The 17,644-nt window shown below is 38.3% G+C and overlaps 1 protein-coding gene across 2 annotated transcripts; it reads right to left on the reverse strand.

Moving 5' to 3' along the window:
- Nucleotides 1-2,932: 2,932 nt before the first annotated feature.
- Nucleotides 2,933-17,209, reverse strand: nrd1a (nardilysin a (N-arginine dibasic convertase)). 2 transcript variants are annotated; one of them, XM_084119529.1, is made up of 31 exons: nucleotides 17,107-17,209; nucleotides 16,469-16,705; nucleotides 15,954-16,203; nucleotides 15,597-15,678; nucleotides 15,342-15,495; nucleotides 15,098-15,171; nucleotides 14,894-14,989; nucleotides 14,683-14,805; nucleotides 14,538-14,595; nucleotides 14,388-14,461; nucleotides 14,225-14,294; nucleotides 13,737-13,814; nucleotides 13,462-13,582; nucleotides 13,088-13,146; nucleotides 12,914-12,968; nucleotides 12,656-12,760; nucleotides 12,392-12,515; nucleotides 9,705-9,791; nucleotides 9,491-9,610; nucleotides 9,290-9,341; nucleotides 8,949-9,099; nucleotides 8,734-8,861; nucleotides 7,620-7,782; nucleotides 7,487-7,518; nucleotides 7,242-7,380; nucleotides 7,094-7,141; nucleotides 5,896-5,948; nucleotides 5,725-5,808; nucleotides 4,119-4,326; nucleotides 3,918-4,007; nucleotides 2,933-3,820 (listed from the first exon to the last, which is right to left on the reverse strand). In XM_084119529.1, exons 2-31 carry the CDS (start codon nucleotides 16,642-16,644, stop codon nucleotides 3,605-3,607), a joined length of 3,270 nt encoding a protein of 1,089 aa, XP_083975655.1. In that variant the 5' UTR covers nucleotides 16,645-16,705; nucleotides 17,107-17,209; the 3' UTR covers nucleotides 2,933-3,604. The 2 variants fall into 2 exon arrangements, with proteins under 2 accessions (XP_083975655.1, XP_083975656.1); XM_084119530.1 differs by having other exon boundaries at nucleotides 16,469-16,770; nucleotides 17,107-17,172.
- Nucleotides 17,210-17,644: the final 435 nt, after the last annotated feature.

Here is a 17,644-nt window from a genome sequence, read left to right on the forward strand (position 1 = left end):
CCAGCAGAAGGGATCTGTGACAAAGCTGAATGAGCCTACTGAACTCATCTGTGTCAATGCATTTAAAGCAGGAAATGTGCTTTAGTGCAAGCTACCATACTTGTCATTTGACATCTTTCTAATTAAATATTACACACGACATGGGAATGCCATTCCTCTCTCACTGCTACACTGTCTTTAGATGTGAAGGAATGCTTACATAAAAATGTTACCTCAATAAGCATGTGCTTTTTGTTTGTTGTTGTTGTTGCAATGCCATTTTCCAACCACAGTGATTTTTTATCAAGTATTTTTTATAGTTTTTTAAAATCCATAATAGTACATTTCCACAAAATAAAACAAGTTATAATTACAACTATGAATTTATCTGTTATTAAATGAATTAAATTAGGGCTGTCTGAATCTAGCATTAGATGCCATTATCTCACCATCGAAAGGCCAAACCTAATTAACCTGCCTTACAGAAGCCCTTGTTTCATTCCCTTGCTTTGATGCCTGGGAGGCACATAATTCATGTCCTTCTTATATTTTCATGATCCGTAAGAGCAGTGAGGCTCGCAGCTCCATGCGTACAACTGAGAGAACTCCCTGTAGAACAGGAGGCTGACTTTTCCCATACATCTGCTTTATTTATTCATATTATCCAGTGGTTTTCTTTCTCAGCTACACCTCCTCCCACTTAAGCAGTTTGTCAATTAATACACTCCGCAGGAGTGAGATGAAGCGACAGCGTAGTGACGAATCATCTAACTACAAAAGGCAGGCAGTCTAATCCAAGACAGTCTAAATATTTAGAATGTGATCCCTCTTAAATTGTGCCCGTTTCAGCAGATTGATGAAATTCTAGCCAGTGTAGCGCACCTCTAAAGAGTGCTTCAGGACAGCAGAATCAGAACAACGAGAGACGGGCTGGTCAGAGAAGAGCTATTCTGGAGCACAAAGAGATCAACTCTCTTGCTGTGCTGCTATGTGCCACCTGCCTGGACAAGGAGACGCAATGCCAACTCCATGTGATGCCTGGTAAGAGTTGGCACCGTGACAATTCAGCTGAATCTAAGGTCACATTTGGAGAGCTGAAGGCAAGCTTTTAAAAATGACACACCACCTATAAATCACATCCATATATGACCCCTACAACAGCTCACATTATTTCAATATCCTGCTATTCACCTTATTTTTCAAGTATAAGAGCGGGCGCTGCCATTTGTAAATTCCGGTGTCATCTGCTTCCAGTTATTTTCAGCTGCCTACAAATCACCTAGTAATATTGCAAACTGGTGTTTCTTACTATACTATTTTAATGTATTGTAATAGGTTTACCAATTACTGCACTTTTACAATTTCTTCTCATTATTTCCTTATATCGGTGAATGTCTCGCACATTCGCTTTGAAAAATAAGGTGAATACTAAATGGAACATTTTCAACATAGTAAACATGAAACAATATTTGCAACACATTTGACTTCTGCTCCTGAAATCAGACAAAACCGGACTTAATTAGCAGAAGTTTAGGTAGATTCCTTAATTTATTTTAAAAAACTGCCGAAAATGTGTATTTTTAACGACACGCTGTTATGTGATGTTACTGATTTCATTTCAACTTTCTTCATTTCGATTGGGACATCATTAAAAATCATGATGATAATCAGATGATATTTCAGAACAAGTTGATGCAGGACAAAACTGTGGGAAATATTATATTACGCACCAGAAGGAAGTGAGGCGATTGGCGGAGTAGAAGTAAGGGCAAGGTCACAGGACAGGAGGACTATGAGACTACATGAATCGCCATGGTGCTCACACTACACAAGTTTTCTTGTCATCTGTTGTCCTATTGTCTTAGCGCTCATACTACACAACACAAGAGATATATCTAACTGCAGAACCACACGTCACAGCAGTCTGAGGACAGCAGCGGCAGGCCAGAAGCATCAGATCGGTAGTTATAGGATCGTGTATCCCGCCACAACCACTACCCTTACCCTTCACTATAACTATAAGCTCTACCTTAACGAATGCCCAACCACGCTATAAGCTCCACAACAACACCGGTCTGAGATTACTGCCCTGGCGCTGTTGTCCTCAGACTGCTGTGATGTATGGCTCAGCGGTTCTGCAGTTGGTTACACAACGCCGATAAGGTACACAAACTACATGAATCTTTGGCAATCTCAAATGAATTTGTGAAATATTAGAGAGCCTCTCATGCTCGCTGCGCTGTCCAAGTCATATGTGCAGAAAAAAAGAGACCAAAAAAAGAAGAAAATTGGGCAGAAATACAGTGATTTTTTTAAAAGAAAAATATCCATATTTAAAATGAGAGTGTCGAGTTAAAGTGGAAAGGGTGACCTCTGGCCCTTACAAAAACACATCGCTTAATTTCAGAAGCCCTTTATTAACCCCCTGGAGCCATATGGATTACTTTTATGATGTATGTGCTTTTTTGGGGCTTTAAATCTATGGTAGCATTCACTCCCATTATAAAGCTTGGAAGAAACAGGATATTTTTTATTATAACTCTTGATTGTGTTTGGCTGAGGAGTTACACCTAGGATGGCTTGAGGTTGAGTAAATTATGGGATAATTTTAATTTTTGAATGCACTATTCCTTTAATGAGCACCGTTTTGGCCGAGATCCGGCAGTTTTGTTGCAGACCTTGTAAATCTGTTTGCGACAGCAAAATACAGCCAAAAGTCGTGTAGTGTGAGCCTGCCTTGAGTGTGCTCTGTGACGTCAGCCCAAAAGAAAAGTCGACTCGTTTCTGTGGCGGATAAAATGATTACATTTGGTAAAATCAATTAATCACATACAGTAATACCAGGATCCAGTATTAAGAAAGTATATAGTAAATTCAGATTCCATGTTTACATTATTTTCGAATGGTGATTCATAATGGAGATGGAAATATTAAAATGCAGACAGGCCATTAGTAGTTTTACGGTGCTTTTAATAAATATATTTGCACACTCTGAATTCAAGCAGTTATATTAGCCATCCCTCAGTTTGCAGATTGAAGTTGTGCCAAATGCAGAATGATGCTATAGCAGTAAGAGAAGCATCATCATTTTGGTCTTGCATGCTCAAATGCCCACCTCTGAAGCATCATTACACATCCTCAGTATCAGGCGTCATCAACCGGCTACATAAAAAGCAGTCCAGCAATCTCCCTTTCTGCATCTCATTCAAATATATTTCATACTTTTCAGCACTGTGGCATTACATTATAAATGTATTAGTACAAACTTAACACTGCAGGCCTACTGATAAAATACACACAATTCTGAGTCATGTTTATGTTTTAAAGGTCCACTACAGCCAGGGATGGATATAATTAGACCTTGTGATCTGCATCTGTCAGCAGGAACCCCAAACTGAGCAACATCCATGCCCTCACACACAATCACACATTCACACATACACATCAACGTCATTTCAACAGCAGGGCTCATTATATGAATGCATCGTATGAGTGCATGGGGAGTCCTCCATTCCGTGCTCATCTTTGCTCAAGTATGACACAGAAGACAGGAGGAGAGGATGGAAGATGGAGGTAGGGGGTGCGTGCCTGCTTGCCAGATGGCAGATTGAGTCCATGCTTTTGTTTATTTGAGAATCTTGTGGTAAGGATAGAGATTGAGGTTGGAAGTAAAGGCCTGGATGTCTGTGATGGTAGTGGCTGAGGCCAGTAAAGTGGAAGCAGGAAGGAAGGTGAGTTTGGAAACCTCCCCATACAGTGACATCTTACTGCCCTCCTCCTCTCCGGTGGCCGGATGCTCCTTACTAGGAGGGTCGTTTTCTTCTACTCCATAACCAACAACCTGAAAAGACAATAAAACTGAAACTCCTGGGGCCTGGTGTATAAACGTTGCATACGTAGATTCACTGAATATATACCCGGTATGCGGGTAAACTTACATGCACACTGAGCTTCCTGTTGCCTTGACCCCGATGTTCCATGAACCAGTTCACCAGTTCAGCCTTGGTCATAAGTTTCAGTGCATCAATCTGTTGTACAAGTAAAAAAAATAATAAAAAGTCCAAGTATATTTCTCACAATTCATCATTAACACATTGCTGAGCTGTCAGACTTTGCTCATGTGCAACAGGGCTCCTCACCTCTCGGCTGAGTCTGTCGAAGATGTATTGCTGCGTGACCACCTCTGTCCAGTTCCTGTCCACCTCCTCGCCTAGATGGGTGTCTTCGCAACCCTTCAGCTTGACGAGAGCAGTCACCTGTGTCTTAAAGGCCTCATCACTCAAGCTGTTCATCTTCTCTCCAAAGCTCACCAGAAACTCCTCAATCTTTGTCTCCACCAGCTCAGTGCTGGAGCGTAGGAAGTGCGTGAAGAGAAGAAAATAAGTTTTTGTCAGTTTCAGACCACATTAATGCACCAAAATTAACAGATTACATAATTTACAATGAGCATAAATATTTGCCCCTTCTAGCAAACTGAACTCAACACGCACTATTAACATAATAGGGTTCCCACACTTCCTGACACACTACTATTCAAAAGTTTGGAGTCATTTGGATTTTTTGACAAATGTTTTTCAAAGAAGTCTCTTACGCTCACCAAGGCTGCATTTATTTGATAAAAAATACAGTAAAAGTTGTATTTTATAGTGAAATATTTTAATACATTTTAAATTGTTATTTTAGAATTAATTAATTAATTATTAATTTAATAATTAGAATTTACAGCAGCCATTACTCCAGTCTTCAATGTCACACGATCCTTCAGAAATCATTCTAAAGCCGGGTGCACACTGTACGATTTATAATAGTCCTTTATGATTGTTCCTTGTCAGACTGTACGAACATGATCCCCGCTGTAAACCATGTCACACTGTAAGATCTAAGTTGTCAATGTCAGACTGTACGACAGTCAAGACGTGTCAAAAACGGACGCACACAAGATAACTTGTCCGGAGTTTTTCATTAATCAATGACACGTTCGGTGACTGAGCTGCATTATATGCGGGATTGAAATGGTGGCTACAAAGAAATCTCTAATGTTAATTTTGGTCATGGCTTGTCTTGAAAAATGAAGACAATTTGACGGTCGTCGTAGGAGAATCATGGCCAAAATCGTACAGTGTGAACTCGGCTTGAGATAATGATTTGGTGCTCAAGTAACATTTCTTGTTATTATCAATGTTGAAAACAGTTGTACTGCTTAATATTTTTGAGGAAACTTTTCTTCAGGATTCTTTGAAGAATATAACGTTCAAAGAAAGAACAGCATTTATTTGAAATGAAAATGTTTTGATTAATTTAATTGTTTCCAGTTGTTTGTGAAGCCTGGATAAAGATTTTTTTAAATAATTTGATAGGGACCTCAAGATTATTTCTAGATAAAGAAATACTTTAGAACTAACCTTTTAAGATTTTTTTGAAATTCACACTTTTGAATAATTATTCTGTTTCCAGTGGTAACCCTGATATATAAACAACCTTTTGCAATATAGACTTTTATGAAGCAATACAATTTTATGCATCATTAAATACATGGATGTATTGTTAACATTGAGTGTATTTCACTTCAGAAATACTAAAGAGAGCCAATCAGTGTAAAGTAACACTGCAATTTAGTCAAGATAGAGGTGGAGATAAAGGTTAATTATGATTCTGAAGTCAAGAGGCAGCAGCTGCAGTACATAAATCAGATAATTCTGATGCAGCGGTGAGAGCTGTAACTAAAAAAGCACAGTGAGAGCTCACTTGAACTTTGTGGCCTGAGTCTCCACTGTGACTGAGAATCCAAGGACACCTGATGTGTTTCTACAGGTTGGGTAGACGTGATATCTGTGAAAACAGATGGAGTACAACTAATTAAAACCAGCAACTGGAGTAAGATAATGTCTTAATGTTGTCCCTTCACCACAGACTTACCCTAGTGTCTCTTTGGTTCGGAGGAAGTCAAAGCATGGCTCCTCCATGTGCATCTACAACACAGCAGTCACAATGATAAGACATGGGTTATTGTAATGCCGCTCGTGTACGAACATGCTTTAGTCTGCAGCCAAAACAGTAGAATAGTATAGAAGTCGCCTTATATTGGAGTTTGCTGATATAAGGTGCAGAGGGGTAAGAATTTCTTCTTCTTGGTTTTTAATATCATTATATTCAATGTGAAAAAAACCAACAACATTCCTTTTAGTGAGGCTTTAGTTTAATATGCAAACAATAATTTTTAAACACTTTATTTTAAGTTGGTATAGTTACACGTTACTACATGTACTTACTACAGTAGTAACAGTAAATTATGCATAATTACAAGTATCTAACCCTAAACCAAACCAAACCATAACTCTATAGTAAGTACATGTAGTTAATTAATATTACTTAGTACTTATTTGAATAAGTACAATGCAACTACGTCACCTTAAAATAAAGTGTAAGCTAATGTCAGGGATTGCCCACAATGAAAAAAGGTTATTAACATTTTTAGCTGATAGTTCCAAAAGTTATCAGCAGCGATTAATCGGCAAAAGTAAATACATGGTCGGACACTTTAAAACGAGAGCAAGCTCAAGCTGTCAGAGTGTTTTAAAATAACTGCTGAGAAAGACAGAACTGGACAGTGTCCAAATCAGTCTTCAGTATAAAGTAAAGTGGATGAGTTGAGCTTATGGCCATGCAGATGTGTGTGCTCAGCACCCTAAAGAGCAATAACTGAGAACTTCTTTTGAAACTGGCCGGAGAGACTGACTTTATTGCTTAAAAGCAGGGGATGCTGTTCTTATACATATATAAAGTTACGGTAACACTTTACAATAAGGTTTCATTTGTTAACATTAGTTAATGTATTAAATAACCATGCGCAATACATTTGTTACTGTATTTGTTAATGTTAGTTCACAGTGCATTAACTAATGTTAACAATATTTTAATAAAGTATTAGTATATGTTGAAATTAACATTAACAAAGATTAATAAATGCTGCATAAGAACAGTTCATTATTAGTTCATGCTAACTAATGTAGTTAACTAATGAACCTTATTGTAAAGTGTTACCAGTTACAGTAATGTTTACTGTAAGTGATACCCTTCGTTATGAAGTCAGCTACCAAAACGGAGTCATACTCACCACTAGTAGCTCCATCAGTGTGTGCTCACGAAGGTTCTTAGGACCAGACTACCAAAAGACAGAAGTAGAAATGAGGGATAATCACTGAGATTATAGCAATACAATATACAAAATGTAATGCGCTGCTGTTGGTTTAGCTTGGTATTACCTGGTAATAGACAGTGACCTCAGAGTTCGCATCTCCCTTGTTGAGAGACTTGACTTTGCAGAGATGATGTTTCTGCGGGAGCTCTACCACTCTGAAGAGAACAGGGACCTCTACTGACAACTTCTTGAACTGCAATTTTCTGAAAGCGGAAAAAAATGCAATGCTATTTTTTATTCTATTTTTTGAGAAACATTTTGGTACTGCTATACAAAACAACAAGTAGAAATAAAAATACAAGTGCTTACTCAGTAACATACTGCAAAAACCCCATGGTTTCCTACAGGTAATGAGAAAAGAAAAACGTCTCATTCATGGGATGTTTTGAACCTTGAATGTTCCTCAAAAAACAAAAAGTTTATATAAAGTGTGCAAACTTACAGTGCTAGTAAAGTTTCCCTGCACTAGTCCTTCAGCATATAGCTCAGACTTGAATCTGCTCACAAACTCCATGAGCTCACCCACACTTAGCCCATCCAGCACAGCCTGGTACTTCTGAATGGTTGACCAACGAGAGTGCTCTAGAATCAGAAGCCTCACGTCTCTGAGGAGACACATATGGACAGACAGAGAGAGAGAGAGAGAGAGAGCTATGAGAGGAAGACCATGCATTTATTTCTTTCATTAAATATATTACAAAGGCTATATAGACACTAGTATTCTGGACTGCAGGGGTTGTGGAGGTACCATGGTGTTATATACCAATTATATTATGATTCAAATTGCCTACTCTAGAGTCGTTTTGACACCACATACTGCATTTTATCCTGCATTTAGCAAGAATGCAGGACAAAAATGACAGCATACCATTTATAATGTTACAAAAGATTACTAATTCAAATACATGTTCTTTTGAACTTTCTATTCATCAACACAAAAACAAATTTCCACAAAAATATTAAGCAGCACAACTGTTTTGATAATAATAAGAACTGTAACTTGAGCAGAAAATCAGCATATTAGAATGATTTCTGAAGGATCATGTGACACTAAAGACTGGATTAGTGGCTGCTGAAAATTCAGCTTTGCATCACAGGAATAAATCACATTTTAAAGTATATTAAAAGAGAAAACTACTCTTTTAAATTGTGTTAATATTTCACAATATTAATGTTTTTTTTCTCTCTATTTTTGATCAAATAAATGCAGCCATGGTGAAAATAAGAATTTAGTTTTTTGTTTTGTTTTTAACAACCCCACACTTATGAACATTAGACCTTTTATGGCGGCATAACACAATCACAAATGTGTGTACATGCTCGAATGTTGATTCGCATGCATCGCGGCCAGAAAACACCATAGATTGGCAGTGTAAAGACGCAGTGAAATTTTTTTTTTAAGACTTGCATTATCCCACCAGATTTACATTTTCTAAATGAAAGAAACTTAATAAAAAATTGCTAAGAATGTTGGTGTATGATGTCACTACTTGTGGATAGGGCTATGGGGCAAATAAAGTCTAAGTGCAGTAAAGGAAAACGTAAAAGAGACACACTTTCCAAGCTTCTCAGGCTTGATGAGGATGTTAAAGTATGTTTTCTTCAGCTGCTCTGCAAACATGCTGAATACGTCAGGAGCGGAAGAGAAATCAGCGAGATAATCCACAATCAGGTTGAACAGCAACTGCAACAAATGTCAGCAATTTAAACAATAAATTAAAAAAATAAAAACCAATTTCTGAATAGAACCTGATTTGCACTTGTTACTTACCGGTAGTTTGTGGTTGAAGCCCTTAACCTTGATGACCAGGCCATGCTCCCCAGCAACCAATTTATATTCTAGCTGGGCCACATCAGCCTCGTAGGCCGGCTCTGCCAAGTTATGCACCAGGATATTCACAAACAGGTCAAAAAGCACCAGGCTAAGAGGAGGAGAGAGGAGAGAACAAAAAGAGAAGGTCAGAGGAAAAGGTAAATGGATGAGCAAGAATAGCAACTAGAGATGAAGTCATTCCAAAGAGCTAAGCAGACACTAATGGCTAGATGGGATTTCCATGGCTACAGCATTTACAAGATCTGCTTGAACGACTGTACGGTTTCACATGATCTTACTTTTTTGGAGACTTCTGAACCACAGGTGATATGAGGTGGAAACGCACATATGCTGGAGGAAGAGAAAGAAAACAAAAGTGTGAGCTGGGTGAGTGAGCACAGAGGTTCGGCAAGAGACTTTTTGAACTCCCCATTCAATCTATTTTGCTTTTAGACATCGGGTACATGATATATTGACTGTAGAGACAAACACAATGACACCTTTGGGGATCTTGAACTTGTTGTCCTTCTTGTACCACAGACACCCTCTTTCATTGTTCATTATTCTGACAGGGTACTCAGTGTCGGGACAGTCAGAGGTTTTGAGGGCGAAATCAGTAGCTGGAGGTGAAAACAAACAACAAATGGTCTTGAAACAGGCTACAGATGCAGTCCCTGACAACAACATTATAAGACGTCAACTAAAGACACCTACCGATGAACTTGTTCTCAACAGGTAGGTGAAGGCTCGGGTTTAAATCGAAATCAGAAACCCAGAGCTCTCTCCAGTGCTGCTGTATGTCTGTAAAAGGACAACAAAAACATGGTTCAGACAAGTGTTTGTGTCTCCAGAGCTGCACAATATAGAGGATAAATGCTTAATGCTACTTCTTGCTTAATGCGATTAACTAACAATAAATTTCAATTATACTCAAGTAAATTTAAAACCTTCAGCAAGCACATCTGCCTGAGCAAGGAAAGGAATTCGTCAAAGTGCACTTAAGTAAGAAATAGCAAATATTTTACTTGAATGACATTCTGTAAAAACTATTATACAGCATTAATGTCAATCAAATGGACATCTAACCACAGGCAGGCTTATATAACAACTAGGGATGCAATGAAATTTTGGCTAATGACATTTTTCAGCTGAAACAGCTATTTCTCTCAACTTTAAAAATATATTGATTTTATTACAAAATTCAAACAATATATGTTGTTTTGGCGCTCTTTAATACTAACAGAGTTCAAGCGGCAGAACAGATCAGTGTTTCAACCGGAGAAAGAAGTCAATAAAACAACTTGTAGGCAATGTCACTTAAAGGATTAGTTCACCCAAAAATGAAAATTCTGTCAGTAATCACTCAACCTCATGTTGTTCCAACCCCGTAAGACTTTCGTTCATCTTTGGAGCACAAATGAAGATATTTTTGATGAAATCTGAGAGCTGGATCACTCCTCCATAGGTTTCTAAGGGATCGAAACTTGCCGGCCCAGAAAAGTTAGTAGATTTCATCAAAAATATCTTAATTTGTGTTCCGAAGATGAACGAAAGCCTTACTGGGTTGGAACAACATGAGGTTGAGTGATTACTGACAGAATTTTCATTTTTGGGTGAACTATCCCTTTAACGTTATATTTACCTCAAGCTAGTTATTCAATGTCCATAAACTCATTAGTTAGCAAGAAAAAATTATTACAGTTTATTGTTGTTTAAATGCTTAGATTTTACCAACAATCTGGAGTAGAAACAATATTAAAAATAGAGATGCACCGATTACAATTTTCTGGGCCGATTCCGATTTCCGATTTTTCATTAAGTTTGACCTGCCGATACCGATTTTAGCCGATTCCGATTTCATTTTTTCTAACCACTTTACAGCACACACAAATATTTATTTTATATCTTTTCTGTAATAGAACATTTTACAATTTGCATAGTTCACACACATCTAAAGTGCAGTGTTATGGAAGAACCATTTCCTTTTCACATTCAATAACCAATATTTTTTTATATATGTATTTAACAAACTAAACATCTGTATGAAAACAGGGAATGGCAATAAAATAATATATAAATAAAAAATAAAATAATATAGCCTTGCAGTATAAAGATATTTCTCAAAGCACACACACACAGGCCTATTGCAATCACTTGTACAAACTGAATAATAAAACTAAAAATAATTTTCTATAAATATTAGTCTTCGTTTTCTTTTCTGACATTGCCTACTCTAGTTCTTGTTAAAATACGCAAAGTCTGTGCATTTTGGGCACTTTTTTGGTGAAACCCTATTTAGGCTATTTTGTCCATCAAAAGTGTGCTTTCCCTTTAATTGAGCGTGAGCAGTGCAGCAAATGGACTCGGCGCTGAAACACGCGCTTCACTGCTTGCGACGCTCCTGCTTGACGCTCACGCGCTGCTCCTGCTACCGTTGTGAATGCACTCATTGATTAACATGCACGCCGGAAAAAAATACGCGTTTGCGGTCTGACCGGACGTAATTCACGAGGTTTTCTACATGTGTGTACCGTGTGCACGTGTGATGCTGATGTTGCGCGATGTTAATCATGCGGCGCCCGAGTGCATTTGACCGGCATAAAATCGGCATTTGTCAGACTGACCGGCCGGTCGCCGGTCACGGCCGATCACGTGAAAATCGGCCAATTCCGGTCACCAGCCGATCAATCGGTGCATCTCTAATTAAAAACTGCCTTATGTGCAATTTAAATGTTTGTACAACTCAGTTTTAGGTATTTGAGTGTTGATTATTAAATACGTTTGATTAATTAATTGATTCATTTATTATGGGTTTTTAGCCAAGTGCATCCTGAATTTTCGGTTTCGGCCTAGAATTTTAATTTCTGTGCATCCCTAATAACAACTTTTGTGTGCAATATGACATCTAGAACATTAAGACAAACAGATTATGGAGAGAATGGAGAGAGTTAGATCCACCCACGCTTACAGGCAGCAACAGCTTGTTGTGCTTGGACTTAAGATGTATTTCACTTCTGAATAACCAACCCACAATCTTGTGGTTGTCGTTTACTGTGGTTATGTTTAAAACCAAAATACTCCCACACAACCAAGGGGCTTCCTAATTTTGGCATCAGATCTTCATCTACAGCTGCAGTGGCTGCACTGATTCATTTTGATAAGCTAGTGCATGTTCTCCACTTCAAACTGGTCCTACTTCCGCTTGTTTGTTCAAGTGTATGAGTATATTAAGTATACTGTATATAATTCTGTGGTTCATTAAAAGCTTATTGCAATAGGTTAATCTGCAATGTTAACAATTCGACACTGTGCATTCTGACTTTCACTTCCAGACTGAACAAATATGGACACATATCAAACGGAATGAAAACGGAGAATTGAAATTAAAAAGAAGTACAAACCTTCCACACTGTATTGGGTCCCAAACCACTTTTCCCTAAGTGGACACTGGCCTTCATGCTCGGGGGACAAAAGAAGCAAGTTGGCCTTCTCTGGTGTGAGGAGCTTCAGTGCAGCAGAGATCACCTAAGAGAAAAAAAATGCCCACATTATAAAAGATTTCCTGTTTTCTTTCGCTAGGCATGCTAAAATTGCACAAATATGTACCTATATTTTACAAAACCTGTTAAAAATGAAAATCAATGGTGCCTGTGAAGGACAACTACCTCCGGTTTGAACTCAAACATTAGCTGGTCTCCTGTTAAAAAGTCCTCTTTTGGGAACAGCTGCATGTTTTCACAGATGTCCTCCACGTACTCAATAGGATCAGTCTGTAAAAGTAACATTGCAAGTACTAAGTCTACACACAAATACTCTTATTTTTAAAATGGTTCTAATAGCCAGGAATACAAAAATACTCAATTTTTGTTGAGAAACAGCTAAGCGTTCATTGGCTGACAATAGTGTAAAATGCTTAATCGCACCTGCTCCTGATAGTGGAATTCATTGGCTTCGATCTTTTGAATTTCTTCATATATTCTGCCAAAGAAAAACAAAGCTTTTCATAATGTCTTTCAAGCTTCTTTATTGAGTGTAGTGTGTGCATAGATTCTACTTCAATAAAACCCTGTGTAGCACACTTCACGTAAAGGGCCTACCTTTGTTGGGGCCCAAGAGTCTGAAGCATTTTCAAGTACTGGAAGACCAGATGAGCAACCTGAATAAAGTAAAATATGCAAATGACCAAGGATGCATTCCTTCTGAGTGGGACTAAACTTCACAGCAATCGTGCCTGTTATAATTTGGGATGGCAAAGGGGTGTGTTTGTGCCTCAAAGGCTTTGTAATCCTATTTTACACATAATCTAGCAAAGCTGTTAGTTTCTCAGCTTTCCCCCAGTATTCCTATAATGACATTAAGTGTGAAAAGAATATTATATCTTAAGGATCCTTGTAACTGCTTATTTTTTGACATGAACTAAGTGTAGAAATGTAAAACAACGCAGTATTTGGGCTGGTGACCCTTTGCAGACCTCATAGAAGTTCTGGAAGCCCTCATCGGTCAGAGTGATGGAGATACTAAAAATTGAGTAGGTGGTGTTCTGATCAAAACCAGTTTCACTGTTTCCACCAAACAAAGCCAGAGCCCAGCACCTAATCAGAGAGACAGAGAGATCCAATTCAATCGTTTTTGGCGTTGGTACAAAAGTTATGCACAACACTTTACTATGTTACATGTACAGGTTACAAAGAAAGCAGAAAAACCTTGCCACTCATTAAAAACCAAATCATGAGAAAAAGGCCTTACTTCCTCCTAAGCATGGACAGAATGCTTCCAGTTCCCTCGTGGCCAATCAGCCAAGCGATGTAATGCAGAGGCTTTACCCTGAGGACCGACATAAAGAGCTTTGGCTAAGCGTCACATTATTTGAGAAATAATATTGGCATTCCAATACAGACCAACAAAATCAATATGTAAAGACCCAATAAAATGGCTTTATGAGAGCAGTTTTGATATATTTGCTATTGAAACAGGAAGATAGGGCAGGACATAACAAAGATGTGGATATACTGTATCTGTTTGCTTGAGAACATCTACAGACTTAAATTAACCTAAATAAGTCCCTTGTTGATTTCAGTGTAATTTTAACAACACTTTTCAAAAGATGTTTTAAAAATGAAACCCAGTAAAAATACACTGTAAAAGCACTGAACTTCACTGTGGATCACTGTATATCTTTTAGAAAATAATGTAACTGAAAAGGGCCATGCAGAGCACCACCTTGGCTGGTTTACCTGTAATGCTTCTCTTGAGGGGGTAGAGCCCATGTGATGGTGAGGGCATGTACTTTTCTAACAGGCACCACTGGAACAAACCACAAACCAAATATTGGTTGTTAAAATATTGGAGTTTCAGACTTTGTTAAACCTCATTCGAGGATCAAGTTGTTTAACATACCTCGGTAAAGTTTGTTGAAGTCAAGTGTTTCAAAGGGGCTCAGCTGGTCTGAAAAATCAGGCTTTGGCTGCCCACTGGAAGCAATTGAAAAACGTTTTAATCGCATTCATATCAGCACATTTTCAGAATTCAAAATAGTCATTTGCTTACTTGTTGGGCACTTGACTGAAGATTTCTCTAACCCATTCCTCAAGGGTGTCAAGATTCTCTGTGAAGGATAAGAATAGAAGACATTTTAGGATCATTTTCCATTAGAAATTTCATATCCAAGTAAAGTTCTGTATACATTACCTACCTTTAGACTGCACAGCTAAGGTCATATAGTGGGCAGAGTAGTACCTCTTCCAGAACTCACGGAGTCGATTGTAAACATTGATATTATTTTCCTTAGGTTCAGTCTTCAGGGTCTGTGCATTTCCTTAAATACGATCACCAAAACAAAAGCAACTGAAACTCTAGAACAAATCAAAGAGCAACTCTAAAACAGCTTTGTATGCTTGACTTACCCCAGCAGAACTTGCTCATGGGATGGTTGGGCTTTGCTAGGCTGCCAAAGAGCATTTCCTTACGGTGAGAGTCTGAAGGCTTAGCAAGCTGGTATTCTGTGGCCAAAAAAACCCCAAAACAACAAACAAACAAAAAAACATAAGGCTGTTAAGCTGCCTAGTTAAGCTATCAAGACTATTTTAACCTATAAAAGCTTCACTCACCACTGTCCACAGCCTCAACCTCACGATCAATGGCGTCTTCAATCATAAGAGGGCAGATGAAAAACTGAGCCCATCTGAAAAAAGACAATTGCATTATTATTATTTTTATTTGAATGTTTTTGGTTAGGAAAATACAAAATGGGATTGTGCGAAATATTACAAGTGCACTTGTTCCAAAAAAAAAGAACAAAAAAAAAGGACATCAGGATAAGGTGATAAGATCACATCTTTAGAGCTACTTCACCTGTCAAGGGCTTCTTTGAAGCGTTTCCTTTGCACATCAAATTGGAAAATGGTTCTCTCGCAATCAGTTGAAGCATTATCACTGCCACCATGCTTTTTCAGGAATGCATCAAAGCCATTTTCAGAAGGGTACTTTTCACTGCCCATGAACACCACTTGGACATAAGAAGAGAGATACGGTCAAGTGAAACATTATCACTGAGAATAAAGCATTACTAAATACAGTAATGGCAGAACAGCTGCAGGTGTGACTTACTGTGTTCAAGGAAGTGTGCAAGGCCAGGTAGGTCATTAGGGTCACTGAAACTCCCTACGCCAATACAAAGGGCCGCTGCAGACTAATTTCAGGAGGACAAAAAACGTATTGCACTGAAATCATTTCAACACACTAAACCTGATATATTAGGCTACTGTAATGCCCGATTTTCATTTTATAGCCGATAACTGATAAATGACTGATATTTAGAATTCTAGATTACTTTGTCTAAATAAATTAAAAGTAAAACAAAAGTATCTTACAAACTAAGATCAGTCATTTTAAATGTAGTTATGACAGTTTGAATAAAAGCAGTCAATATTACACAGTTTGAATCCATAGACAACAAAATCAAACCTGTTTTTCAGATCCTTTTTTCTTCATCCTTTCATTGTCCTCATCTAGCTCCTCAAAGTCACTGTCCTGACTGTCCCCTTCCTCTACAGATTCCTCGTCCGTTCCTTCCCCCGAGTCTCCCTCCTCTTCCTCTCCCTCTGCCTCTTCCTCCTCCTCTTCTGAATCTTCATCATCATCTTCAGCTTTTCCATCTAAGCCACTCCGATCAGAGATCAGAAGAGCCCTCAGTCCGTTACTCAGCTCAATGTATCTGGATGAAAAGAGAAAATATTCTGTTAGCCGGTTTAGTCATCGGCACTTGCATGCAGTGTTGTGTTTCACACTCAGAGAAGGAACCAGAGCTTGTGTTTTACTTGTGTGATCTCATATTTCTGTTGACTCCCTATACTCCAGTGCCAACACACTGTATCGTAAAATGATCTTTTAAAAGGTTACACTTGTTATTTTAAGAATAAGACAGGTGTTGACTGATAGAACCAAGATATCAGTTTTAAATCTGTACGTCTGGACTTTACCTGTATTGTTTGGGGTCACTTGGGGACTTGATAATTTGAGGGTCCCCTGGGTTGTCATCTCCTCCACTGTCCCCTGGAGGTTCGTTGGGGTCTCTGAGTGGTTCTCCCCGGTCTGGACCAGCAGACTGAGCAGGGCTGCTAGCTGCAGCACATTTGAACTTGTTTGTTTGGGGCATCTTGAGAAATGATGCGACTTTAGCACTGGAGTTGAGGTGAATGGGGCGGTTTATGAGCCTGCTACAAAACAGGGGAAACGCACGCGCAGCCTTCAACAGAGCGATACTGACTTTGTTTTTTTCAGTCTAAAAGAAATTATATGTATATTAGAAACAGGATCACCATTAAAAGTTAACACATTATGTACGCTATCTTAAATGATGCAGTCGGGTCTGACTTTCAAGAGGGAATACTTTAACTTCGGAGACATCTTTTTTACAATGATCATCACTAACGGTACTGTGCTACAATGAAGCTAATCCGCTACAGACACAATTTAACATGACGCAAAGACACAGAGATTCACTAGCTATGTTTAATAAACGGATTCAGTTAATTTATCTAAAATATGATACGACCAAGTGAGTTCAGTTCCTGGCAATATTTCACAAAGTTAGTCAAGTTTCATCGCCGTCTCATACCTGCTGTCCTGATGATGGGTCAGCCGAACTTTACAGCACAGGGCCTGTCACCGGTAGGTTGCGTCTATGCAACAAGAAGAGTTCTGATTCGTCAAAGATCATTGACGTAGTAAAACGCGAGTCTGTGATTGGCCAAAGTTATTGCCAGGGTGAATACATCTGTTTCATCTGTCTCAGCATTCCATACGGTGGTGTGTTGTTGTCCATAGATATATACATTGTTGTCTATAGGTAATGTGGATACTTACATTTCGATTTCCACCATCGATTACGAAACTTTTGTAATGACACAATATCTATTCTTGTTCCTTTTTTATAGAAGTAAACGCCAGAGAACATAATCCAATCGCCCCATACCCACATACTATTTTTTTTATTTGTGATTGTGTCTATACAGTGATTTTAGACTTATTTAAAATTACAAACGTTTTACTTTACTTTTAGAGAGATGGTTTTGTGGGTGTGTGGATAGATGGATGGTGATCCAAAATAAATTACCTTGAAGAAAAGGATGTAGCCTAGCCTACATATTGGTATA

Source organism: Abramis brama (assembly GCF_963993115.1).
Source record: "Abramis brama genome assembly, chromosome: 7".
Classification (NCBI taxonomy): domain Eukaryota; kingdom Metazoa; phylum Chordata; class Actinopteri; order Cypriniformes; family Leuciscidae; genus Abramis; species Abramis brama.

Coding starts and splice junctions, on each gene's coding strand:
- nrd1a (XM_084119529.1), bottom strand. CDS start 16,644: ATGCCCCAAACAAACAAGTTCAAATGTGCTGCAGCTAGCAGCCCTGCT. Junction 14,806..14,893: donor CATGAGCAAGTTCTGCTGGG/GTAAGTCAAGCA, acceptor ATCGTATTTAAG/GAAATGCACAGACCCTGAAG. Junction 7,783..8,733: donor AAGCCTGAGAAGCTTGGAAA/GTGTGTCTCTTT, acceptor GTGTCTCCTCAG/AGACGTGAGGCTTCTGATTC.